The sequence below is a fragment of the Opisthocomus hoazin genome, chromosome 6, assembly GCF_030867145.1.
Source record: "Opisthocomus hoazin isolate bOpiHoa1 chromosome 6, bOpiHoa1.hap1, whole genome shotgun sequence".
Lineage (NCBI taxonomy): Eukaryota > Metazoa > Chordata > Aves > Opisthocomiformes > Opisthocomidae > Opisthocomus > Opisthocomus hoazin.
The window spans coordinates 72543148-72568252 of NC_134419.1; the positions used below are offsets into that span (position 1 = coordinate 72543148).

Sequence of the window (25105 nt, forward strand, 5' to 3'; positions counted from 1 at the left end):
ACGATGTGAAACTACCACACTCGTTGCTATCATTTTATTTTTAGGAAAAGCACCAGACAGTTGCATGCAGAGCCAAACCAATAAACTGAGAACATTCATCCTTCAATACTATCACTGTTTCAAATCAGTAAATAAAAAATAATCCAAGTGCATTCAAGTACTTGACCACCCAATTTCAGTTACACCGATCTTGAGGTAAATCCCTGATTACATTTGTTCATTCATTACAAAAGAATGAGATACTGTGTTGAATTTAAAAAGACTACAACGGAATGTGAATTGGCAGTGGAGCAAATCAATTACGTACCTATCTCGCTGCCTTCGTAGGAAACAAGGGCTGAGGGGAACTGGGATTTGTGTCAAACACAGACATCTAAAGTGTTACCTAATAAAGAAATTAATGCCACCAGTGTGTACCAGGCTCAAAGCAAAGCCTCATTTGTTAGTGCTGCGAGGTTTCAGCTGGGAGTTCTCAAACTGTTGATTCCAAATCACTTGCAATCCTGGAATGACTGAATCCCAAACGCGCTCTGCACTCACGGGAGCCTGGGATAACTTCTTTTCTTTCAGCAGCACATACAGGCTGCAGCTGCAGCAGTTCCAAACTTTGCTACCTATCATTGAAACCAAACCCAGGAGAGAAGTTCTCCTTTGAAGAGCCTCTAATCCAAACAAGAGCTCCAATCTCAAACCCACAGCCTTCTGATTCTGGCTATCGTTACCAGAAGTCCTGGTACCACAGTGACATGCTGCATTGCCTCGGCTTTTCCCTCTCCGGGCTGGCTGTCCCCTGGGGACTCTGGAGCAGAAGTGGCAGGCTTGTGCTTGTAATCTCCGCAAGAAAGCGTATATGGAGACAGCAGTAAGGAGATCTACAAGATCTCGGTTTAAGTAGGTATCAAAATAATTTTAAAGCAATGTGTCTAAAACCTGATTTTTTAATTATTAGTAATACCCCCATACTAAAGCTGATGCATGCGTAACCACCTTCATAGGGTCTAAGCCAAATCGCTCTGGTTTGAGGGGGGCTGTCCAATGCGAGGGGCTTTGGGCAAGCTTTAGAACGGACCTTTAACAAGGGATCTTCTCAACAAAAGGGTAATTAAAAAAGCCTTTTCAAATACAGTTTTAAAGAAAAGGTCACTGACCATATCTAGGAAAATATTAACCATACCTGCGAAATTAAAATGGGAAAGGGATTTTGAGTGATACATAGTTCTTTAACACTTTAATGCATGTAACAAAACCGTATACAAAAGACCATTTCAATCTCTATTACTGAAAACTGTTTGGAGTACAGACCGTAGCCCCTAGTAACACACCTAAGCAATTTACATGTCCAGATAACGATTCCCGAAAGTTACAGCCTTTCAGAATAACAACTAACAGTTAGAACTGTCTGTTTCTTTTATTTTCTCAGCGTTAGTTTCTGTATGCAGCGGCTTGCTTTTTTCTTCTTTCATTTTGTTCTGATTCAGCCTGTTTTCAGACGTCTGATCCCCACTGGTGGAAACGGGATCTAAAACTACAATGGATTCTGTCTCTTTTTCACTGCTAGAAGGCTTTCTTGTATATGCTGTATGACTAGGTAATCTAAAAGAAAAAGAGTAAATATATCAATATGGATAGCAGTTCACGTACTTAGGAGAAAGAATATAAATATACAGAAAAGTGTTTCTATTATTAGTAGCAAGTATGACCAGGACAGGTTGTCTAAACTAGTGACCAGATTTCCAGATTTACAGCTGTTACACACAGACAGCAGTGCAGCTATGTAAAAGGAAAACCAGACTTACAAAGCACTGAAAAAATCCTGAGGCTATGAAAGAATCAGTTTAAACTCTTAAGAACGTATTTTCTCTGCTCATCTCGGAGCTAGGTTTAGGTTGCCCCACGTCCCCCAGAGCAGCTGTGCTCAGGGCAGACGCTGCCCGCTCCCGGAGGCCGGCAGCCCCGCAGCCTGGACGGGGAGCACGGCTGCTTCTCTGCCCCAGCGCAGCTGGCCGGGTTCTCGCCGAGCCACGCTCTGCTGCGTGGCAGGGACCCAGAGGCGAGGTGTCACCGCGTCTTCCGCCGTGGCTCAGCCCTGACCAGCTGCTGGTGGTCTTGCTGGAAGCAAGTGCCAATGGCTGCTGAAAATCCACCCACTGGATCTGCTGGAATACCGAGGGCGTTTGACCTACGTGCCGTGCTGCAGCAATGGGGTTACGTCTCGACTGCTTGCAGCGCGGGGACTCTTGCAGCTGAAAAGCCCCCTGAGTGGGGAGAGAGGGAGGGAAGGTCAGAGACACCAGGGCTAGTTGTCGAGGCTGGCATTGTGCTACAAACACCAAAAGCACTTGTTCATATTCATCAGCTTTGTACGAGTGTTGGAAACCTGCAGGCAAACCCTTGGCCTGGCTGGAACGCACCAGCAGAAACGTGGGGAAAGCAGGACCTGGACAAGTCGTCGATGGATCAGGGTGTTTCTGACACTGACAGACGGGCGGCTGGCAGGCACGGGCTCATGCTCCTCAGCGAGCCAGCCAGCCCTGCGGGCAGTGACCTGGCACGCACAGACGCCCAGACCGGCACAGCCAGGGCCCAAACCAGCAGGTGCAGGAACCCCTGCGCGGGGAGGCCCTGCACACATCGGCCGGTGTGCGGCTCCGCTCCCCTGGGAAGCCCAACTGCAGAGCTGTGGAAGGCAGCGCCACTTGCGAGTCCACAGCCGCCTGTTTTGGTTTTTCTAAAATTTTTCATGCCTACTCGTAAGGAACGGCCTTCCGTACTGCCACGATAACACCCTTGGAAAGGAAAAAGTAGGATCAACCGGAGGCCGGAGAAAGAAATTCAGCGACTGGATCCATCTGCTATGAACCGCCCTTTATTGTGACAGTCTTTGTCCCAGAGAAAGCGACAAAGAAAAAAGAGGTCACCCCGCTCGACAATTAGAGCGCGGGGCAGAGAATGCACTGGCTCCCACCTGACGGGGAGAGAGCAAATGTACAGGTTAGAAACAAATAAATAATCACAGAAACAACAGTCGCTGCCCTTTCCATTTCAGAAAGAATTTACTCAGCTTGCTACTGAAGCACTGGATACAGCGCATGAAATTCCTCGTTCAAGCTTTAATTACAAGAATTGTCTCTAACATTAGAACTTCGGTATAAGTTAATTAATGCAGAAATTGGCACTAATAGATACAGTTTCAGACTCATCTGATTATCATCAGAAGCTAGTGATTTCATAAGGAAAACAATGCTTATTTTATGCAAAAGTTGCCAATCATTCCAGAAAATACAAGGTGGGGTATTTTGAACGTTACAGCAAATTAAACTTTTTAAAGCAGTGTAACCAGAAGAGGGTTATTTTAAAAAGTGCTACCTCTGAAAAGCTGATTGCCCAACACTATAAAAATGGTCAAAGGCATAAATGCCAAGTTCATTTTTATTTCACTTTGGAGGTAACTATCTTTCAAATCCCAACAGCTGGACTATTTAATACAATCTGGTGAATCAAAGTATAATTCTTCACTGGGCTCACAGCGGGGAGTCTGCATTAGTGTATGGCAGCATTCCAACAACTGATGCACAGCCAAACGCTCTGAAGTCTGTTTCATTTCTACAAAAATGGATAAAACGGCAATCATATTTACCACCTTCAAAGGACGGAAAAATGAAAGATGTCGATATAAAGTAGTTTAATGGAGAAAACCAGTGATTAAATCAGCGTTTCAAGCATAAAAATAAGAATTACTATTCAGACTTGGTTGTGCTAGCATTCCCTTCTTCAAATCCTTTACACTGCCGCAGCACCAGCCTGACAGTGCTGCTGTTACAGCTGAGGTATTGTTAAAAATTATTAACCCTATTTATCAGGTATTCATAGCTCATTTTCTATATTTGTCAAGAGCAGAACGCAGGCATAAGAAAGTTGCAGTGCAAGAATGAACACAAGTTTGGTGCTCCCTTTCGAAAAACAGTTTTTGTTAATACAAATAAAGCTGGGAAAAGCAACTAGTACAGATATAGTTAGCCACAGTTCCGAACAACTCCAAATTTCGCCAGCCAAGGTATTTGCATTTAGCTCCACGCAAAGCTCTTCCCTCATTAAGATCGCTAATGCTGTTGCCAGTATTCTTGTTATTTGTCCAACTATATATTTAAGCCAGAAATTGAGAACCTAGTCCTATTGTACTCATTCATATGTAACTGTTCATAAGTCTGCATATATTTTTATGACTACGCACATAAAATCTGTGCTGTGAAATCCAGATTTAGACGATAAATGCATTTTGGATTAATTGTATGGGATATGCAAAGCTCCGTGCAGTACTGAGGAGGACTGCTGGTGATACAAGAGTATCAAAAGCAATGTATTCTATCTAGATAGTTACAGAAGCTACAGAAGGTGTGAAAATAAAGGGTTACGCCTGACGGGCCGTCTGTGAACTAGTACTGCGGTGCCCTTTGTAAATAATTTACGGTAGGAGTACAAAAGGACAAACTAAGGATCGGATTGTCAACTCAGACTTGGACTTCTTTGTTTCCCCTGGTTAATATTACAACCTTAGTATTACTCAGCCTTGCTCGGCGCTCTATTCATGAAATCGTTGTAATATGTTTCCATTAGAAACCAGAATTTTATGTAAATATCATGGAAATTTTTATTGGATGAAGTCCCATCCAATCTTCTAACAATATGTAAAAGCAGAAGGCTAAAGGAAACCGTTCAAGGAAAGCACTGTAGGAAAATCCATGGGTTTTGCAGCATATTTAGAAAATACTGGCAAAAATCTATTCCAGCAAAGACTGGTTTTGCAAGTTCATAGTATAAGCACGGGAGATGCCACGTAGATGCTCTGCCCGGGGTCTGAGCTGGTACGAAGGGAGTCATTGCTGCTGCAAGAGCCCACACTGACGTGGCATCAAATCAGTGTACTCTGTCTTTGAGCCAGCTCCCGCATCCAGGGCGCTGAAATGGCCGTCAGCTGTCCTCAAAGCAAGATTGCTTTCAAAACTGAAATAAAGCTCAACTGGTGCTATTCCTTATTCCCCAAATGATGAGACACAAAGCATTAAGCTCATCTGACAGTTGCTCACCACCAGTTGCTTCTTTATAGTGCTTAAAAATCATGGCTGCATGTCAGCTATAGCTTGTGACTTGTCTAACTACCGCCCACCCTGTTCCCACCATTCCCATTTTCGTGCGAGATCTCCATAACTGAGGGCGAACGTCCCTTGTGCAATAAAGCTCACGCTCCGGTCACTACGTCCTTTCCAAGCCACCGCTCTCGGCGGGTTTGCCAAACAGCAGCACTCAGCTGTCCTGCCTCCGGCCCCGACCCACCCGCCCGTGGTGTCTGCCTGCGCAGGAGAGCGGGTCTCCGCTCGGCGGAGTGCCTCCGGGGTCCGTCTGCTGCGCACCAGGCCACAACGGGAGAGTCAGTTTTTGCCTCAGTCAAAAACTTTTACTGAGAATAGGAGCCACAGATGTGCTTATTAAATATTTCAGAATTTTTAACAAGGCAGGGGAATACAACAGACAGGCCCATAGGCTAATACCGAACGATAGTAAAAAATACACCAATTCCAAGTCTTGAAAGCCTTTAGCGAACAAAAAATTCCATCACAGTACAGTGTTTGTCAACAGGCAATTACAGGGAACACAAACAGCGACACTCGTGAGTTAGTCTGTTGGTCCCCTCCTCTGACAGCACCAGCACTATCTGGAACACCAGGCGTCTGTGCAGAAAGCGCAAGAAACCTTCTCCGCTCCAGGAACGCCTCTGCTGAATCGAGCAGAGCAGAAAGGTGGTGTGTGGAACGGAACCGCAGGCTCTCTCTGGCATGCTGGATCAAGCCGTGGGAAATCGTTCCCATTTTTAGGTGCTTTTCTGAAAACGCTCAGAAGATCGGCAAATTCATTTAAATGTGGAATCTTGGAGAACTTCTACCTGCACTGAGAGAATGCATAAGTAGGCTCTAAGAAAAATGTCACAGTAGCTTTTAAAGCAGTTAAAATTGAGGAGACCTCAAACTTCGAGAACATCCCATTGTTTTCTTCATCTGTTGTTCAAACTAAATTGCCCGTGTTCAAGCTGCACTGGAAAGCCTCTGCAGTGCTGTCTAGCTGAGGCTGAGCTGCTTCCCGCAGAGCTGGTAGATGATTCAGGGGTACTAAGATTACAGCCAGGAGAAGGAGGACAAATCCTTTAATTGTATAAAATCATCAGATTAAGACTAACCCTCTCTGTGGTTCGCTCTGTTAGCAGAGAACTCTGCTGCCCAGAAACAAAATGTTTACAAAGTGCTGGGGGGAAAAAAAAAATCCCCCCAAAGGCAGGGGCTGAGGCAGACACACCTTTCCCTTCTGTGCCTGCGCACCGCAGGGAGTCACGGGAACGCTCCGCGCTCCCAGGGGAACTAAATTGTCACCTATTCTCTTCTACGCCATTGTCACAGAATTACACTCACACTGGCTTAACCATTTGGGAAAAGATTTGCAGAGGAAGTTACCTGAACATTGAGGTGAGGCCTCAGTTTCTCTACAGGACACACAGTATCGATGTCTTCCCCCTCAGCAAAACTTCACACGTTCCAAACCATCTGCTTCACAGCTTCAGGCCCTTCTAACAATCCCCCGCACTCAAATAACACCTCACCTAGTGGTTTGAAACCCAATTTTTTCTTTCGCATTCATTTCCCTAAGCTATTGTTGCGTAGTTTGATTCCAGGAAAATTTCAGCACCAGCCTGTACCTGCTGATGTCAGGGCCCTTTCTGCCCTCCAGCCCTTCCTTCGGCAACTGGCAGGAGCAGCCCAGCTGATTCAGCTGGAGACCAGTGCTGCGGCAGCACCCGACCGCAGCAGCGACCACACCGCGAGCCCTCCGTCCGCCAAAGCTCCTTACCCGCCGAGCGTGCAGGTTAGCCTGTCGCCGGCTGGGCACACCTCTTCCTAAGGTTTTCTATAGGAAGCTGTACCTTAAAACCTCGGTGAAGAAGAAGGAGTAAACACTGCACTGCGAGAGACGCCTGGTAACGGCGAGACACGCAGGCCCCTGCTGTGCTCCACAGGGTTTGCCTGGCTGCCGCAAGCAGCTGCAGCATCACACCTCCGGCAGGTTTAAGGGACTGCAGACGAGGAGCCAGCTGCACCCTTTTACCTCAGGTGCGAAGAAGGAGAAGAGCAGCCCCTGTAAATCATTTGTAAGCCTCTGTCATTTAGGGTATCCGCTCGAAGCAGCACGCTGTCTGTTTAGGTAGCACGGGCTACCTTAGGAAATAGCGCGGTGCAACGGGAGCAGACCTGAGGAGGGAAACCGCCTGTGCTTCAGACTGGTGCGCTCATACCACAGGCTTCAGGGGGGTCATTCGCTGAACGAGCTCTCCTGTGGCCCCCGGGCCAGCCCTTCAGGGCTGGATCACGTCTTCTGGTTCAGTTTCACCCATCCAATGAATCTGGGGATCCAGTCTTGGCACAAAGGCCACTCAAGGATACAAATCGAAGCGTAGCAAATGGGGGCAATAGGGAGATCTGCTTCGGAAGTGTTCTGCTGATCCAAACTAAACTGCTGGTGGAGAGGTACCCAGGGAAGGCCAGAAAGCTGCCTAATTACAGAGCCAAGTCATCAGACATGTTAGACAAATGAACTTCCTTCTGATGCCTGCTTCAAATGAGCCCTGTTTCAAAACAGCGCTTGCACGCCTTGGGGCCCGGAGGCTGCTCCTACTAACCTTTGCTGCAAGCAGTACCCAGGAGAAAAAGGAAACGTAATTGCACTTCAACATGGTACGAAGCATCTAGGTTATTTCTGCTCCTCCCTGCCAGCCCAGCGGCGAAGAGCGCCAGAGCCCCAGCACCTCCCCTCTCGCTGGAAAACCGTCCTCAACAAGGAGCCTTCCCAATTAAGCAGGTTTACACCAGCGACTCGGTGCGAAGCAGCCCCGCAGCACTAAGGAATCCGGCCTACCACATTTGTTTTAATGCTTTAAACAGATAAATTAAAGTGAAATGTGTCTTTTAGGATGTCACTGAATAGGCAAGCTGAGAAATAAATTGAGCTTCACATATGCTTTTATAACACATAACAACTGTGACTGTCAACACAAGATCCTTTTCACTGTCAATTCACCACGCATTCTGCGAGACCTTGGGGCTTGCAATTATTTCATTTCCTTTCTTGTAAATGCAATTTCCACTTAGTTTGGGGGAATAAAAGGTAGACAAAAGGCAGTAGGAGTTGCTGTATTTTCTGATTAAGGTTTTCTGTTCAAAATTGTAGAAATCCACAAACTACACAGTATTTTTCAGGAACAACCTCAGCTTTCTGTCAGGGTAGCAGTTCAAGAAAATGCAATGGCATTATTCATGTCAAATTAACTGTTGAAAGAATCTTCATCGTTCCGATTAAATTAAAATGAAGATCACCTTTCTTCTAAGGATACTTACATAAAATAAAAGGGGAAAACACATATGATTGGGAAAGACATTCTGCTTTTAAAACCTGGTGCGAATTAAATAAAACTGTAGGGCACAAAAGGCAATTGGGCTCTTTATCCATTCAAAAATAAACGATAAAAGTACCTGCAGGAGAGTGAAGTAAATATCAGTTCATCAAAATAGATGCAAACTGAATTTCCAGTCTATTTGTCGTGACTTACTCCTTTGAACTAAGCAATGGAGACTGGCTAGGAGTGGCACTGGCTCTATTTTTTAACTGACTGAACAGGGAACCAGAAGTTTAATTAGCCATGATTACAATATTCCGCCAATCTGATCTGTGTCATCTATTTTCTTTTCTTGAAGTGACAAACTGACAAACAACCTGGCAAGGGAACTGCAGCAAGCGCACAGCCTAATTTCCAAAGGAGCCTGGTATTGTTACAAAACAAACCAACCCTCCGTGGGATCTGTCTGCAATAAATAATTCTGAAGCAGGTTTAACTCTTTGATGCTGAACTGGCACCTTGGCTCTTCAGTCTGTTGAGACGAAAGATTCCTCTGCCCGCCTGTGCAAATGCGGCCCTAGCTGGGGTTTTGGGATGGGTTTTTTTTGAAGAAACTTGATACTGAGATTTCAAGGTAATTCAGAGTTTTTACCAACAAACATTTAAGAGTAATAGTTGGCACCTGTTTCAGTCCAACAGAAGCTGCCCTGCACACCTGCATACAGACTAATATGACTTATATGATTCCATTTCTGAAAAAAATTTCTAGAACTACCTTTTTTAAAAATAAAGAGTTGAGTATACAGCTATCTTCCCTCCTCTCTTCAGATATGGGAAAAAACTCAACCTCGCTATTCCCTGAAAACTCTTTTGAGTTCTTTTTAATTTTTTGGCAGAGAAGACGAACTTTTTTTTGAAGAACGTTCAGAAATTGTATAGGAAAAGAGCTTCATTACAGAGAATTTGATTTCTACCTCCCCGTAAGACTGCGAATTATTTGAGGAGTCAGTGTTAAACAGCTTCAGACTACACATTTATCCTGTTAACCAAAATTGATGTTAAATCCGTTTCAAAATGCACCAGCTAAACAGATCTGGTACTAAAATGCATCTAGATATCCACATTCTACTTACTGTAGTGTAGGCTTGGAGCCCGTGACATCCTTAAGCTGGTTAGAGACAGGACCCAAGTCGGGTCCTTTGGAACCGAATTCTGTCTCCAGGTCTTTCTTGTTCAAGGCTGTTTGTGCGGCACTGGCTCCCAGACCTAGCACAGGCAGAGATTTTGATTCTGACGTGGCCAAGATTCCAGTGGGACCTAAAACCCAAAGAAAGTTCAATGCTTCCGTTATCCAGATCGACGGGTCTAGAAACAATACACAAGCGCAGCAGAATTCAAGCTAACCGCAGAAATCAAAACGGAATTTTAAAGAACAGCATCCAGTGCATAGAGGGTAGTGAAATACCGCATTTGCTGCTTCTGTGCTCCCCACCAGGATTAACCCCTTCTTGTCCTGCCAGCAGGCCTTGCTGCGTTGACCCAGTCGCGCGCTCGGCCCCTTGCCTTCTGGGATGGCCACATCGGCTGCCCACGCAGCAGTGCGACGCGCAGCCTGCCAGCGCTCTCCCAGCCTGAGGCGCAGCTGGAGCGAGAGCCAGCCAAACAACAACAAACCTCTTGCTGATACTGATGAGCAGGCAGCCAACTGTCTGTCTGCAAAGTCCAAGCTAAAACCGTACAGTGACATCGAAACCAGCCGCATCTGCACCGACTGCGGCACGGGCCTACACCTGCACAGACTGTGTTCCTAACCAGGCAGAACATCAACAGCTTCTTACAGATGATGATGGCAAAGCATAGCTTAAAAACTGCAGACCCTTGCTCTGCAGAAGAGGTTAATTAAAAACAGTCCTAAGCCCTCATTTCTCTGGGTACCACTACTTTCAAAAGTATTTTCACAGTACGCTTAGACTATTAATGCCAGTAACAGCGTCTGAGCTGCAGGCAGGACAGAGGAACCTGTGCATATACGACTGTGCGCACAGAAAATCCTGACAGAGGCATCTCTTGGAGAAAATGGGGATGAAAGGCAATGGGCGCGATGGGGAAGTGAGTCACTGTAGAAGTAAGGAGGGTTCTCCATAATGGCTGAAATGGCAATGGTCTGGAAGAGAAATTAAGGCTTCGAGAGTCACTTAATGCAGGGAGAGCAAGAGGGCTATGACGGATCCAGCCACTTACTGCCACTGTCCTGGTCAGTGGTCACCTTCCGGCGCCGCAGAACTCGTTCCAGCTCTGTTTCGCTGCTGTCTGTTTCAAGGGACTTCAAGCTTCGGGAACTAGTGGATTTGTTCAATGTTTCCTACAGCAAGAAACAAGCATAAAACGCTCTCTGAGGACATTTTGTGCCTTGCCAAACATCCCATATGCACAATGTAAGAACCTTTTAAATTGCAGAAAAGCAACTGCAGTTCTAGACCAGCGTGTGAAGTTCTCCTTCTAGTACAAGAGAGAGCATCTGGAGCTTGGCTTGCCACTCCTCTCCTTACTTGGATTTCCCGATGTTGGGATTAACCATACTTACCTAAACATTAAAGGGTTGATACCGAGCTTAAGAAAGATGCTCTGGATCACCAATGAAAAACTCTGATGTTTGCAGGGAACCGCCAAGTTCCTCCATCATAACATTTAAAGGATTTTAAAAAACTGCTAGAGCGTTATCATGCCCGTAATGAACTTCTATTATCAAAAAGCCAAAGATCCACACTTTACCTCTCCAGCATGTTTTATATTCTAGCATGGTCCCATGTTGCTGCATCCTGGTGAGTACGCACATCTGCAGAAGTCCATATGTACTGGCTGCAACTGCAGCATGTTACTATAGCCGACAATCTAGCTCATCTGCCATAAACCTGACCCTATGTCCACATACTTCATGGTTTCTCTTATGCACAGAGTTAGATCTCAAGTTCAAACAGTTTTTTATATACACAAAGTAGAAATCCATGCTATTACTGCCTTATGCCAAGGTTAGCATTTTGTATCAGCAAAGCTGCAAGTGCAGCAACACTTTTTTTTGGGGGGGGAGGGTGGGGGGGAAGGCTTTAATCAAAGCCTGAAACCTCCCAGACTTGTCCACAGGAATTTTAACACGTGCACGGTGCATTCTGCATGCATTTCCCAATTGACAAGAGTCAGTTGCTGGATCAGCAACCCACTTGACTGTAGAATTTCCCCAAAATGTTTGTAATGCAACAGAAAATTTGGGATCTATATGCTATTTCATTCTCCCTCTGAATTTTGCCATCTTTAGGAACTCCCAACAATCCTGTTTATTCAGCCTTCCAAAACACGTCAGACTTGTATAGCATTTTTCCAGAGTATCAGTAACATATTTTGAACATCTTTTGTTGGCAAGCATATAACTTCTGAGCAGAAATACGAAATGACACAAGGAAATGGCACTGCAAGTTGCAAGCGCTGCTTTCAGGGTCCCAGCAAAGTAACTAATTCTTCACACCCCACTCCACTATTAAAATATTTTCTTTGGCAACTATTTGAAATTTAACTGAGCAGGTACATTATTAATGAGTAGTATGCTCCAGACCTGTACAAACACACACGTACAAAAGCAACTTGAGCAATGGAGGCACTCAAACTCTGCAATTTAGGGAACACAAATGTGTTTTGTTTGTAACAATTATGTGGAGGTCTACATGAAATGCATAATTAACATAGTAACAACAAATGTTTACTCCATCACATCCCACCCCCATGTTTGTTGTCTGACTGTGCATAATGATTGGTCTCAAGAATAGACTGGAGCTGGATTTTATAGTTTGTCTTATGCTGCAAATATCCCGAAGGGCTCAGAAGCAACAACCTAGACACAGAAGTACAGTGGCTGCAGGCTTCTTTCTGCTCCCTCTGAATCATGTAATCAGGTCTCCCCTTATGTCAGTGACACAGTGTCAAAGAAATAAAACAGCTATTAGAAAACAAAAGGACCTTTGGTGGGATCATTGAGTCCAACCCTCACTGGTCCAAACAGCTCCCCATATCATCCTATTCCTATACTCTAGGAGTTCCATTTAAAACATTATCTCCGTGTTGCATTTTGTTCCTTTTCCTATTTACCTCCACATTTAATTATGTGTCCCTCTAATTAGAGCTCAGCATTAAGGTCTGGTGGCTCTTCAAATCATTACTTCCCTTCTTCCCCTGCTTTCGTAGGACTGGAGAACAGTATGTTTAATATGTCACTGGTGCGACACTCGTGATTTTAAATCACAGCACAGTCTTACCATCACAGTGGCTACACTCTTTGCCGGACTGTCTTGCAGCACCCAAGACAACACTGAAGTTATTTTTATAAGGGCTGTTTAGGTGCTGTCATGGATGACTAGAAAAACAGCCTTACCTGCTATGCAGTGAGTGTGAAGCATTTTGCTTCGATATGGGCAGAATTTCACCGTATTTCACCTTACAAAGGCAAAATCTCACCTGATGTGCCAAAGCTGCTCTTCAACTTTAAAAGCTTCAGGGTCACAGAAGTCAGGGAGCAAGAACTATGTCTCCTGCTGACTGTTTGATACCATTTCAGCACTTGCACAAAAGAAGCAACCAGTTAAATAAGCAATGCGAGGCATGAGTACGGGACAGAACAGGAGCAAGCTTAGCACATTGCTCTCAGCAGGACCACACACACGCCCGACGTTCTCATTTAGTGGTAGATGGGTATGTGGACAGCTACTCAAAATCAGTTTTTCTACATACAAATGCAGACAGACTAGAGAGCTCTTGCTCTACTGAGGCTACGTCTACGCTAACAAGAAAGTTGGTGCCTCAGGAGAAAGCAGGAGTTTAGAACAGCTGATGAGGGGAACCCTACGTCTACCACACGTGCAGTTCAGGGGCGTTACTTCGGACTAGATTTATTCAGCTGCCACTCCTTCCCTAGGCATCCCCACCCTGCGTACTTGGAAACTTTCCAAAGGATCTACGGCAGGTGCAGACCACAACATCCCCTCTAGTGCCAGGAACACACAGACCCTGAGCAGAGGTAACAGGCTAATTTTCTCCAAAATAGATTCTGTTAGCAAGACCAAAACCAATCTTTCAGTCTGACCAAAGTCAGAAGTGGAACCGGGGGATTCACTGCAAAGCCTCTCTACAGCTTCAAACCAAAACTCTAACGCAGCAGTTTCAAATATTCGGCCATTTTGAACAGCAGGGCCTGTCAACTTCATGAGCAGGAAAAACTGAAATACAAACTACAAGTTTGCTTACCAGAATCCCTTTTAATTCTTTCATTGCACTTTCAGAGGGCTTTGGTGTTTCTGGCTGCAAACAAACACAAGACACGCATGTTAATGCCACGCGAAATGGACCACGACAGACTGTGCACTTGAAGACAGACACCGCACGAGGGTCTACTGCACAGGCATGCAGTGGGATTGTGTTCCTCTCTCTGCTCACATGGCTAACACTCACTCTATTTTCTTACACAGATGAAGGGAAGAGTCTTAGCTCTTAGTACTGTGAATCACAGCCCACACATAAAGAAAGATTATGCTTTCATGAAGATGGCAAGCAGTGTTTTATGGTATCCACACTCAGGTATTAGTGCTAAGTGTTGCATAAAAGGAGGATATACTGCTAGATACACCCTATTTCTCGATCACCCCCTTCACCCAATTCAGTTATTCTCTCTGTGCTTTTTGTTTCTCAGTAGCTGTTTGTTTACAGGATGTTCGCTTTCAGTTCCTTTCTGTGTCAAAGAAACTGGGCTTCTATTTACTTACTGTTGGCTTCACTTCTTTTTCTTTTCTTCGGATATATGCTACTGTCACTCATTTTATTCAAAATCAGGGAAAGCAAATGAAGTCAGGCAAATGTATTCTTTTGAATGCTTTACAGAAAGCTTGATTTATTTTCAGTGTAAATTACTGTACTTAGCTAATATTATTACTCTGTTTACTCCAAACCTTTGTTTTAGGCCTGCTTGACTGGTTGACTGGTCTCAGATGAACTCCCTTTTTAATTCTGTCCATCATTTCTTCAACAGCTTGTCTCTTCAGATCCGTGACTTCTTCACCTGTTCCAAAAATCAAAGAGCATATCACATTCCAGGTGTGAACTACAGAGAAATGGCACAAAGAAATAAACACGTTAAACAGACAGCCTCCTAAACAGCTTGCTTGCCATAAACAGCCAGTTACCATAATCATAAATTATTTCAATAATGAAACAGCATTTGCATATACAACGTCATACTCTGTGCAGCAGGTCTTCCTACCTGTATGTGTGATGCATATTGCTCATGTACTGTCCAAATCCATGCTTTTTCTCACCTCTACTAAAAATGTAAATGATAAGTGTAAATACATAGGCTTATTTTTCTCCCCACAAGTGGGCTGTTCACAGGGTCTTCCTTACAGGACCACTATCTTAATCTTCCCCACCACAGAGAGGCACTGTACCTTACGCTGCATACATCTACATGGTGGCAGAAACCAGCAACCTCATCTCTAGCTATCAGGATGCTAGGTTCTGGATACAGCAGTACTAGCCGACAGCGAAGATTGCTAAACTGTCGCAAGCTCTTCACAGATAAAATGCCAGTCTACACACACTGGGGATCCAGCCCCGGACTTCGCAAACGCCAGACCCCAGTGCCTGCAGAAGTCTGGACAGACGCAGGGTCCAGATCCTGACAAACGCAGAGCTCCTGTAACTGTCCGGGAATTGCAAAAGCTCAGTGCTATAGGCGGAAGCACCAAGGATGGAAGAACACGGCCCCACTTCCACCGTGTCTCTTCACAGTGGCTCAGCAGAAACTGCCGCGGTTTCACTGACACGGGGCAAGCTGCTAATGCCCCACGGAGAGGCCTATGTGCAGCCTGTCAGAAGACAACCAAATGTGTCTCCTGTTTCATGGGGGTCCATTGCTGTAACAATACACCAACATCTCCGGCTGAACTGAAACCATACATTTAAAGAACACTGCATCGAGTTAAAGGGCAAAACTTAAATGCCATGAAAGGAAACAGTTGCTTTTTCAAGAGATTCAGTATCAGGACTGCAAAATGTTCAGATGAAATGGGAAGCTGCGACGAACCTAAACAATACCTGTTAACAACTTATCAGTGTTCTGGATAATGTAACAAAAGACACTTAACGTGCCATACCAAAAAAGGGGGTGAAAAAAAAGAGTACTAAAGCAAATACATGGAGAAATACAGCTGACGCTATTCAAAGCTGCAATATTGTACCTTATATAACAGGAATTTTAAATAGACTTTTGCTCTCTCACTTGTCAGGGTACTATTGATGATTCATAGAAACGCAGTTTCTGTATTGTAAGCCGATTCAACGTCAGGCTTTAATTTCACAAACAGGCTGTTTCAAATATAAAAGCTTAATTGGTGGTATGGGATAGAAACCACTCATTCTAAGTCCTTAACAAGGGTCAAAAGAAGCCTCAAGTTGAATATAATAACTAGGTCAAGAAAGAACTTTCCCCCTTTTTTATTTTTATTTTAAGAACAGCTCAACTATTAAGAGAAGAAGCAGTTTATATGTGATTGAAGAAAGGTCAGAACTGTTAAAGTTTGCTAATAAATAATGAAAGAATGGGATGTAGAGAACTTAGAGTGAATTTCATAGTATTTCCTGCAATCACTGTTTGTAACAGTCTCAGCAAAAAGGTGTAATCAAAGCATCCAGCACGCTTCAAGGTAAGGAAACTTGATAAATGAAGGCAACATAACTGAACTTTAACTGAGGGATAAGATTGACTCTTCATCAGAGATCTCGGTACAAGGTCACTTCTCTAATCATTTTACCCAGACCAACAGTTTCTGTCAGACTGGTAACCAGTTCCCAAAGACTCCCTAAGGGACCTGCACAACATTCTGTTTTGGTTTAGGTTTTCAGTATTACTGAAAGATTAGCATTACAGTCAACTCTGAGTGGTAATTTCATAAGACATGAATTGAGGGATGAAAACTAAAGCATTTAACAAACTAGCTCTGCGGAGAGGCTCTGGACAGAAGAAATCACAAACAAGAAGCCATTTGGAAGTTGGAAACGTCCCTGTGTTATCCTGTATACAACCTGCTCTCTGCCTAATGCTTGTTGTCTTCTGCCTCTCCCAGATAACCTGTGGAAGAGCAAAGCCCCGGACACACAGTAGCTGCAGCTACGTGCTGTAGTGTCTCCAGTGTAAAGGCACAGGTTGAGCCTCTCAGCGCTGCTGTAGTGCAATTACTACAGGCAGCACCAAACTGCCAGGGTGCAACTCGGCAAGCTGCAGGGAGCCAGTACAACAGCATGGGGCCTAAACAGAACTGTCCTCTTCTTCCTGTCCATCTCACCCAGCACATCACCGTACCCAGCTAAGTGTTTATCTTGTCAGATCCTCCTGTGAGCCGTAAGAAACATGACCACCCTCTCCCCAAGGGAAAAAAAGAAAGGTAAATTTTTCTGCCACATCAGCAAATGAAATCAGCTCAGTGACATATCTGATAAGCACGAGAACCAGAAGTAGGAAGATAAGAACTTTTTTTCAGTTACAGCAAGTGCTAGGTCTTCCCTTAAGGTGTTTAACCTGCAGCCTCAAAGATTGTTCATACTAAAATCCATTTCGAAAAAATAAATTGGATGCTGATCACCAGCTCAGCTGCGAGGGCATAGATGGCTACGACAGCTACTCAAGTTTGCTTGGGATCTCGAGGAAGCTTGGAGTACCAAAGCTACAATGCCACAGATGCCACTCCCTATCTCAGAGCACATAGGACTGGGCCGCAATCACACTTCTGGACTGCAAGGTAGATGAATATGCTTGGACATGGACAGCAGTTCTTAATGTCAACAATTATACGCATGTGCATCACCAGCTGTACCCACAGTTCGTTTTCACTGGCTTCATCTGCAGTACCTGGTGAATAATCCGCATGACCTGAGAAAGGATGAGCCATACCTGACTCCTGCTGAGGAGGTTTCTCCTTCTTGCTCACGTTGGTGTTGGAGTGAGATCTCTTGCGAATCATTGACATGAGAGACCTTTGGGGAAAACGAAACTGCAGATTGTCATTCTGTCGTGTACTACACACTGTCAGAATGAACTTGAACATGACACACAAACAGCTTGCTTATACCTGATTATACAGCTACTTACAAAAGACTCATTTAACAGATCTTTAATGCAGATGTGTGTACTGAATCACCCCCCACAATGCCTCCCATCAAAATGCACCAGAGATATTAATTTCTTTTGAACAGACATTAGGCACAAATCAAAACACTCCAAGATTTGAATATTAAAAGACAGTGTCTCATTGTGACACATGACAAATTGAAGCTGTTCCAGCATAATAAAAGGAAGGAAGAGCTGTAGATATTGAAGTATTATTCTCCAGAGGACACTTAAATATGGTGATCAGTATCTCCTCACCAACTCCAAGTTTGTAATCTTCTTACAGTGTCAAATAATTATCCCTTCACTATAGTCAAAACGTAAAAGTCCAGGCAAGATGATTCATCTTAAAGCCCAAGCATAAGCTCCTACGTGGATCTGATTTGTCAGTGGGACCTATCGCTGCCTACGGAACATCGCTTCTTACGGAGTGGAGCGACCTCCCCGACACAAAGGGTCAAAACTCTGTCCCAGAGCAAAGCAGCATCCAGTGCTCAGGCTCTGAAACCACCTCTATGCAAATAAACTTCACAGTGCCTGAAGGGAATACTCTGATTTAGCTGCTACAGGGCTTAAAATGAACAGTGTTACCTATTCCAAATAATAAAGGGCACAAACGTAAACAAAACAAAAAAACCTACAACACCCCCACACAGTTAATTCATGCTGCACATCGGTGAGAAAGAAGCAAGCAAGCCAAATGAGTTAACAGACATACAAGGAGCAAAAGATCAAACACAACTGTTCAGAAAATGTTTAGTGTGGACTTCTAAAATCAAAGATGCGTAAAGGGATGAATTCTCCCTAGTAATCATCTCTATTAATATTTTTAACACAATAGTTAACAAGACTCCTGTATGTAATTTCTATTGCAGAAGGTTAGAAAGTCTCACTGGAGTCCATTTATTTTTAAAACTAAGCAGCCAATATGAAGATAAGCTGAGTTCCTAAAATTAACTAAGAAATTAATGTGGGTCTAACGCCTGATACTTCATCTGTTGGTCAGCCTCTTTCATGGTCCTTTGCAAAAATCAGGCTTAATTTTCATAATTTCTCCCAAAACTACTTGATGATGGGGTGGTGATTTTCTGTTGGTTGTGGGTTTTTTTATTTTGATGTTTTGGTTTTTCTTTTCTTTTTAACTTATGAAAGCAATTGTAGGAACTCAATGGAGCCTGCATTTTCATCACCAGTATCCGACAGGAAGGGACACAGAGTAATCCAACATATCCTTTGGTTCAAAGGGGTTTTCTTAGCGGTAGATTTCAGACAAGCACTTCACAAGTCTGTAATTACAGCTACCAGGTGAACAGAAAAAAACAATCTCCTAAATTTAGAGGAGACAGGTATCCCTCCTCCTCCAAAGTCACAGTCTAGACAATTTGTTAGGCTTGGCAAGGCAGACACTGCTCAAAATTGGCCAGGGTGTTGGTCTGTTGGCAGGTGGGGCAGAGAGCCTGTCCTGCTGGTAAAGAGCTCAAGAAAGATGGAGAAAGCCTTTTTTTCTTTGAAGACACTTTTCCTGCTTGGATGCAAGCTCATGTAATGTATTCTGCTTCAGCAAAGCCTTAATCTGTGACGCCCGATTAAAGCACTTACCGTATGGGGTTGGGAGGAGGGGGAGGAGGCAGAGGAGGAGGGGGTGGCGGTGGAGGAGGTGGTGCAGGATTTTCAGACTGCTGTATTCGTTTTTGAAGTTCATCCACTGCGCAAGAGCAATAAAGCAAACTAAAGTGAGTTCTTGGTTTCTCACATCTGCTCTAAAAAACAACTCTGACGGTTTAAGATAAAAACCTACTGGTTAACTAAAAGACAAACAATGAGACTAAACCACGCAATTGCTACAAAGTCCTATTTTCAGCAACATTTTCTACTAAGAACCGTGCCCTAGATGCACAGGATTCTCATTAAACCAGTTACCTCCAATCTGAGTTACTTTTTAAACTAAAGTGACGGTCTCCCCTCATACAAGATTCTTCCTACAAAATGACAGAGCAGGGAAAAGTCCATCACATTCCTGCTGTGGTCCATTTGAGAACGAACTAACAGAAGACGAGAGGAATGAACCATTTCAGCTTCCAGTCTTATCTCTGTGCTTTCCTGATGGACTTTGGTGTGGTTTTTCCCCACAAATATAGCCAGAAGTGGGTGGTGGGTGGAATGGATTCTTTCTCTCCTGTTTTTGTGTCAGATATAAAGTGTGGAAAGGAGTTTTCTGCACTTGAAATGCTGTCAAATGCAATTAACTCGGGAAGGCAGAAACAGAGGGAAAAAAGTCTTAAACTTCTTTTAGTTACAAAAATTCTTAGCAATTGCTTTTGAATACAGTAGGAATTATGGCAGAAGTACAAAATATGATTTCCAAAGTGGATATGGTTCTTTGTTCTCATAATGATGGATTCAAATTAAAATTACAATCTTCGATATTTACTTTGTGGGGGGAGCGGAAAATCAACTGAGTGACTTTAAATTCCAGGTACAATCTATATGCCGATAAATTCCTTCTGGAGGATAAATAAGCCTGGAAGGAAGGAATCTGCTGTGAAGGACAGATCTTTTCCAAGGCAGCTGAGAACAACTCATATGCCTGCCTAGGCATATTTTTAAGGCTCAGTAATGTAAAACTAATACAAAGCAGTCCTTCCAAGCAAGGCTGCTAAGAAGCTTAAAGAGAATCCTGCTCTTAAGGATACATTTCAGAAAAACATGGCTATACATGGAGTCTTGACTAAGGATAGGGACTTTGGCCTCCTCTGATATGGGCTCAGATGCTTTCCTGAGCAGGTATCATACTTAAAACAGCAACTGCTTAGGCCTTGGGCTGAACAGGGACTGAAAGCAAAGGCACTTGCAAACAAGCCATAGCCCCACATTTCCTATAGCGAGGCCACAGACACCAGGGGCCCTTTATAAAAGCAATTTTAAATCAAGAGCATTAGGTCAGAATTGTTCTCGTTGAATAGAAAGGATGCTGCAGACAAGCCCCATCCTGATCGATGTAACTGTATGAACATCTGCACTGCAACAGTTCTGCCCTCCTAAATATTCTGTGAATCTTTTCTTTGGGCATTATTTTAAATCTTAGAGACAGACACACACAGTAGCTAGCAAGACTGTTTCTTTCCTTTCAGTCACTTGACACGGAACAAAAATTTGACTACAAGAGATTTAGATATATAATTCTCATGGGTATGAGTCATAAAAGCCCACTGGATTGGTTTGGCTAACTCCCTTTGTATGGCTCCAAAGGCAGTACTTAGCTTTTTAATATCTGTTTAAAAGAAAAAAAAAAAAGGAAAAAAAAATGAGAAAGAAAAAAGAACCCTCTCCAGACCCTTTCACATCAATAGCAACTGTTTTCTCACATGTCAATATGAAGGGCTAAATCATGTCTTTATTTTCACTGGAGTTTTCTATTACAAGACTGTTAAATGATGGGTAGCTTGATAATTATGGGATGTTTTTGTATAACTCATACAATGCAGACTCCACAGTCTGATGATAAATCACTGTGCATCTTTGCAATTAAAAAAAAAAAGCAGAGTTATCCCATTTTATTTATTTTTAAAAATAGGTAAGAGGATACGTTTTGACTGAATACAAAGGGAGGTGTCTTTCACAGAGAAACCCCTTCACAGGTACATAGCCATCTGTAAGACTCAGGGCAATCTAACAACAGTATTTTTATACCTTACAGAAGCTTTACAAGCTTATTCTTTCGCACCCATTCTGGACATGACTGTTCTGTGGTCGAAGGCAGTTGCTGTACTTTGTCCTGTGAAGCACAGGTCTGGATCTCAGCTACACAAAAGCTGTTGCTTCTGGCGTCTCAAATGTAACGCATATCTTTCTATCAGATGTGCACCACTCAGCCCGCCTCATTGTACCTCTAAAATGAAAGTTGTTACACAATTTTACCTGAATGCTTTAGGTCTCTGGCTTTTTCTTCTGAGTTCTGACACTTAAGCTCTAGTTCCTTTTTATCTTCTTCCAAAAGTTCTAGTTGCTGTTTAAGACGACTAATCTCCTTATGCAGTGCTTGATTCTCTAGCTGCTCTTCCAATTCCTTGACCTGCAGTTGGCAAACAATTGCTTTCATTACAATAAAAAGTATTTGCTGCCCTTCCTTCTGACAAACAACCCATTAGGCACAGCTATTCCCAAAAACCTGATGTTATAGTATATAAGTGAACTACAACTCCCAGAAAGAGGACAATTTTTTAATGAGAGCTGGACAGATTTTTCTGAGAGAAGTCAGAATTTTCTATTCTGATCCTAACTTGTTTTCTGTTTTTTAGAATACATCTTTAGCTCCAAAGTACTTAAGCTATAAGATGTTCCCTTTTTTCTTTTTATAGAGTTTTTATCACATAATTAGAATTTAATTTCAGAACATTTCTTCATTTCAAGCATGAGAACATTGACATTTTTGTTCTCCTACTGTCTGCTTCCACTGACAGGTTGGTTATTTAAACTCCCTTGTCTCAACTCATGCAGATGCCAGCGGGTGAATTGAATCATAGAATCATTCAGGTTGGAAGAGACCTCTAAGATCATCAAGTCCAACCATCCACCCCACACCACCATGCCTACTAAACCATATCCCAAAGTGCCACATCTACACGTTTTTTAAACACCTCCAGGGATGGGGACTCAACCACCTCCCTGGACACCCGGCTCCAATGCCTGACCAAAACATCAGGTTTAGGGAACACCAGGTTTAGAGGTAGCATTTGGGTGCAGAGTAGCAATCACTTCCCAACTCCCTAAACATACACATTTTGCTCTAGACTTCAAGGAGCCAAAGATGCAGAGGTTTTCTATAAACTGGCAATTGTTCTTCCAAAATACTCACTCAGAAGCGTGTGAGATTACATATACTCTTAGTATTGCTGCACTGATGAAAGCACAGGAACTGTCTACCTATTCCTAGCGTTACTCTATTACCAGAGTTTTAAGAACAGGCCTCACAGCTACAGGAAAACTCATTTTCAGGCTTTCAAGTGAAGCAATGGTGATTTCTCCCAGTTAGAGATTGATCTAGTCAAGTATATATATACATATATATATATGTATATGTTGAGATCCTAGCACTGTAGATCCTATCACATCACTTTGCAGCGCTCACCTAACATTTCCCTGCTCCAGTACGTCTGGCTCTTTCCCATCCATTTCTTTAGCAAGAGACCAGACTACTAATGTGAACTGCCTACCTCTCACCTCCTGGTGGTCTTCGTGGTCTTCTTCGCTTATCCCCCAAAATACCCTCAACATGCAAAATATTCTCCTGTCACCTCTTCTTCACTTAATGGAACTTCATGCAATGCTTGTAATTAAGCTTGTGCTTTACTGGCATCCAGAAAAAAACACTTGATTAAATCAGAGCCCTCAGGCTGAAAAACCTTCAGGTTTTGCACTCATGTCATACCAGTGACCAAGAAAAAGGGAATCACAGTCTTCTCTGATATTCAGTTTTTAGATTGTAAACTCTTCTGGGGGAAAAGATCTCAAATAATTCTGAACATAACAAATACATGACACTCCTTAAATTCAGGAGGCTTTCAAAGACTTTGGCATGATATGAAAAATAATCGTTTTACCTTTTGTTGATGCTGAAGCCTCTCTTCTTCTAATGTATGGGTTAGCTTAGCATTGTCATCCAAAGCCTTCAAAAGCTGTTGATCAGGAGCAGAATTTTGCAGAAGCAACTGACTTTGCCTTTTCATCTTGTTTTGTTCAATAAACATCTGCCAAAACAAAACCCACCCCCAACAAAAACAATAGTTAAGCATAGTCTAATGCTATCCTGAAAAAAAAGGCAATTGGGAAGAAAATGAAGACGTTAACATCTAGTTAATACGGTAGAGACAGAGGGGAAGAAGGTGAGAAGGAAGGGGAAAGGAAGGCTGAGAGCAAAATTTGCAAGAGCTAAGCTCACACTGACAGCAAGCAGGTGTCTGCTGAGGGAGCCACCCTGCTGCACCTCAAGTACCCACACGTTGGCGGCATTCAGGATTTAAACGCATCTCTGAATTTTGTTTCCTGGAAATAGGAACAATCTGATCCCTATTCTCGGAGCTCTGGAGACATTAAAAGAACTCTCGGTGCAGGAAAAAAGGTCTATGAATTCACAAGCTATCTCCTCAAACACATCTGCAAGCCTTGGCACTAACCCACTTATTTGAGGGTCACCTGGATAAGTGAATGATGGAGTGTCTTTGGGAAACAAATTTCAGTCCATGTTTGTGTAATCAGTGTATGCACTTGCCCCAGGAAAAGGCATTTCAGGGCAACTTCAGCCTTTTACTTTACTGCTTGCTTTTTTTCCACTTCCCCAGTTATACTTCTGATGCAGGGAATGGATACATTGTGGGGGGGGGGGGATAATCAGACAGTCTAGAGACATGACTGAAAAATGTCACACATTTCTCTAGGTTTCACCTCAGAACAGCAGAGGCTGTCAGCACAGGCAGTTTCCCTAAGAGAGATCTGCTCCTTCCAGACTGTTTAGGAGCTTGGAAAAAAAAGATTGCTTCCTGCCAAAAAAAAATTCCTAGTGAATTTATTCTGCATCTTGACATCTCTTTCAAGTAGAGGGTTGTCCCCCAGGCAACAAGGGTTTCCACACCCGACAACCTCAGCTGTGCCTGTTCTTACAGCAGAAACAGGGACTGGGTCACGCTGAGGTTTCACATGAGCGTGCACAGGTCAGCAAAGCATGCCGCCTACGGCAGGAGAGCAGAGAACAGCCTGAGAACGCAGACACTCCCTCTGACTGTAAAAACACTGTTGTTCAGCACAGAAAAAGAAAGAAGTTATTTTAAGAACAAACTATTAGAAATACAAAAGTTCCAAGAGATCCTTTCAGGTTCCCATACTATTTATTCACAAACCAAAGTTACAGATACAACATGTGGTTTCTTCCCATCCAGTGTTACTGCAATGCTACACGATTTATTTATTTTATTTAATATAATTGAATTTTAAAGAAACAGCAGCTGATGCAGATTTGTGGCAAGCATTCCACCACTTCAACCGAGTCTTCTTAGCAAGCAACTCTCCCTGTAGCTGCACCCACGGACCGAGCAGCCTGCTGACCGTGCTGAACTTCTCACTCACAACGCAGCCTGCTTGACCCTGCGTGCCAACAAGAGTCAATTGATGCGGCCTTAATACTAATAAAACCTACAACGAACACTTCACTGGGCAAAGCTGTGCCATGGGGGTAGGCAAGAAAGGACTGGAAGTATTCGGTGAAGAGGAAACGATGAATACAGGCTCTAATACTCTACCTTGTTATAAATTTATGACAATACACAGGCCATTGTGGCGTGGTGCAGATGTGCAGTGGACATCGGCTCCCTGTCCCAAAATTCTGCCCATCAAAGCAATTACGCTTCCGTTACCTTACGCTAGCAGGGCTGTGGCAAAAAACAATTCACCGGCAAGAGAAGTTCAGAATCAAAGGTACC

General features: G+C 43.5%; 1 protein-coding gene across 2 annotated transcripts in view; it reads right to left on the minus strand.

The window, feature by feature from the left end:
- Positions 1-12: 12 nt before the first annotated feature.
- The window catches only part of SHTN1 (shootin 1), a 66724-nt gene continuing 41631 nt past the window's right edge, over positions 13-25105 (minus strand). Inside the window, exons 9-17 of one of the 2 annotated variants that reach the window (XM_075423814.1) lie at positions 23234-23380; positions 21552-21705; positions 19233-19338; positions 17418-17500; positions 14422-14531; positions 13724-13777; positions 10676-10796; positions 9568-9751; positions 13-1593 (exon numbers count right to left, since the gene is read on the minus strand). In XM_075423814.1, coding sequence (XP_075279929.1) covers positions 1383-1593; positions 9568-9751; positions 10676-10796; positions 13724-13777; positions 14422-14531; positions 17418-17500; positions 19233-19338; positions 21552-21705; positions 23234-23380 — 1170 coding nt within the window. In that variant the 3' untranslated portion in view covers positions 13-1382. The other variant, XM_075423815.1, reaches the window with a different exon arrangement.